The sequence below is a fragment of the Scomber japonicus genome, chromosome 16, assembly GCF_027409825.1.
Source record: "Scomber japonicus isolate fScoJap1 chromosome 16, fScoJap1.pri, whole genome shotgun sequence".
Lineage (NCBI taxonomy): Eukaryota > Metazoa > Chordata > Actinopteri > Scombriformes > Scombridae > Scomber > Scomber japonicus.
Window position 1 is genome coordinate 1,517,693 of NC_070593.1, and position 2,500 is coordinate 1,520,192.

General features: G+C 51.1%; 2 protein-coding genes across 2 annotated transcripts in view; one reads left to right on the forward strand and one right to left on the reverse strand.

Moving 5' to 3' along the window:
* The window catches only part of ehd4 (EH-domain containing 4), a 223,137-nt gene that overhangs the window by 142,607 nt on the left and 78,030 nt on the right, over nt 1-2,500 (forward strand). The gene's annotated exons all lie outside the window — the stretch shown is intronic.
* Nucleotides 1-2,500, reverse strand: part of g2e3 (G2/M-phase specific E3 ubiquitin protein ligase) — a 14,258-nt gene that overhangs the window by 7,708 nt on the left and 4,050 nt on the right. Inside the window, exons 6-7 of the mRNA XM_053336199.1 lie at nt 2,150-2,256; nt 1,942-2,058 (exon numbers count right to left, since the gene is read on the reverse strand). Of these exons, the coding sequence (XP_053192174.1) occupies nt 1,942-2,058; nt 2,150-2,256 (224 nt within the window). The remainder of the gene's footprint in view (nt 1-1,941; nt 2,059-2,149; nt 2,257-2,500) is intronic.

A 2,500-nucleotide genomic window follows, 5' to 3' on the forward strand; every position in this document is an offset into this window, starting at 1 on the left:
CGCACTAACACACTGCTGCTGCTCTACTGCAATAACACACTGCTGCTGCTGCTCTACCGCACTAACACACTGCTGCTGCTCTACCGCACTAACACACTGCTGCTGCTGCTCTACTGCACTAACACGCTGCTGCTGCTGCTCTACTGCACTAACACACTGCTGCTCTACCGCACTAACACACTGCTGCTCTGCTGCACTAACACACTGCTGCTGCTCTACTACACTAACACACTGCTGCTGCTGCTCTACTGCACTAACACACTGCTGCTCTACTGCACTAACACACTGCTGCTGCTGCTCTACTGCACTAACACACTGCTGCTGCTCTACCGCACTAACACACTGCTGCTGCTCTACCGCACTAACACACTGCTGCTGCTCTACCGCACTAACACACTGCTGCTGCTGCTCTACCGCACTAACACACTGCTGCTCTACCGCACTAACACACTGCTGCTCTACCGCACTAACACACTACTGCTGCTGCTCTACTGCACTAACACACTGCTGCTCTACCGCACTAACACACTACTGCTGCTGCTCTACTGCACTAACACACTACTGCTGCTGCTCTACCACACTAACACACTGCTGCTGCTGCTCTAACACACTGCTGCTGCTCTACTGCACTAACACACTGCTGCTGCTCTACCGCACTAACACACTACTGCTGCTCTACCGCACTAACACACTGCTGCTGCTCTACTGCAATAACACACTGCTGCTGCTGCTCTACCGCACTAACACACTGCTGCTGCTCTACCGCACTAACACACTGCTGCTGCTGCTCTACTGCACTAACACGCTGCTGCTGCTGCTCTACCGCACTAACACACTGCTGCTGCTGCTCTACTGCACTAACACACTGCTGCTGCTCTACTGCACTAACACACTGCTGCTGCTGCTCTACTACACTAACACACTGCTGCTGCTGCTCTACTGCACTAACACACTGCTGCTGCTCTACTGCACTAACACACTGCTGCTGCTCTACTGCACTAACACACTGCTGCTCTACTGCACTAACACATTGCTGCTGCTGCTCTACTGCACTAACACACTGCTGCTCTACTGCACTAACACACTGCTGCTGCTGCTGTACCGCACTAACACACTGCTGCTGCTGCTCTACTGCAGTAACACACTGCTGCTGCTGCTCTACTGCACTAACACACTGCTGCTCTACTGCACTAACACACTGCTGCTGCTCTAATGCACTAACACACTGCTGCTGCTGCTCTACCGCACTAACACTCTGCTGCTCTACTGCACTAACACACTGCTGCTCTACTGCACTAACACACTGCTGCTGCTGCTCTACCGCACTAACACACTGCTGCTGCTGCTCTACTGCAGTAACACACTGCTGCTGCTGCTCTACTGCACTAACACACTGCTGCTCTACTGCACTAACACACTGCTGCTGCTCTAATGCACTAACACACTGCTGCTGCTGCTCTACCGCACTAACACTCTGCTGCTCTACTGCACTAACACACTGCTGCTGCTGCTCTACTGCACTAACACACTGCTGCTGCTGCTCTACCGCACTAACACTCTGCTGCTCTACTGCACTAACACACTGCTGCTGCTGCTCTACCACACTAACACACTGCTGCTGCTGATCTACCGCACTAACACACTGCTGCTGCTGCTCTACCGCACTAACACATTGCTGCAGCTGCTCTACCACACTAACACACTGCTGCTGCTCTACTACACTAACACACTGCTGCTGCTCTACAGCACTAACACACTGCTGCTGCTGCTCTACCGCACTAACACACTGCTGCTCTACTGCACTAACACACTGCTGCTCTACTGCACTAACACACTGCTGCTCTACTGCACTAACACACTGCTGCTGCTCTACCGCACTAACATACTGCTGCTCTACCGCACTAACACACTGCTGCTGCGTCGTAAAGGTAAAAGTCGTACCCAGTCTTGGCGGAGTGAGTCCGTCCGTGGTCGCAGAGGCAGGTGAGGGCGTCACAGCGTTTGTAAACCTCCAGCAGCTCCGAATACGCGTTCGCCTCCAACTCCCATGATGCATCTCTGCAGGGAGAGCGACAGAGCAGGAAGTGAGAAACAGAGATCGACAGCAATAGTATGTCGGTTGGTAGCAACATATTAATGACCGTGTTACCTCTCTGGGATGTAGATTCCCATCCTCAGCATCTCCTCCTGGAAGTTCTCCTTGTTGTTGCAGAGAGTACATCTGAAGAAGAACAGGCCTGCACTGTGAGCCTGACGCTGCCACACAAAAACACACATATGTATATACGGGTCAATGAGGGGGTTTTTGTGTCTGTGTGGTTTAGTCAAGGTTTAGTTTTGTGGACCCAGCATCAAATTTCTGCTTTTAATCCATTTAGAGAGAATATATTAGAGGATTATGGTAAAAATGTCTAAGTGGTGTAACCATAAAAACTTTAGAAAAATAAGAAAATAGTCAATTAAACACCTTCCTTCCTTCCTACCTAACACCATATCAACT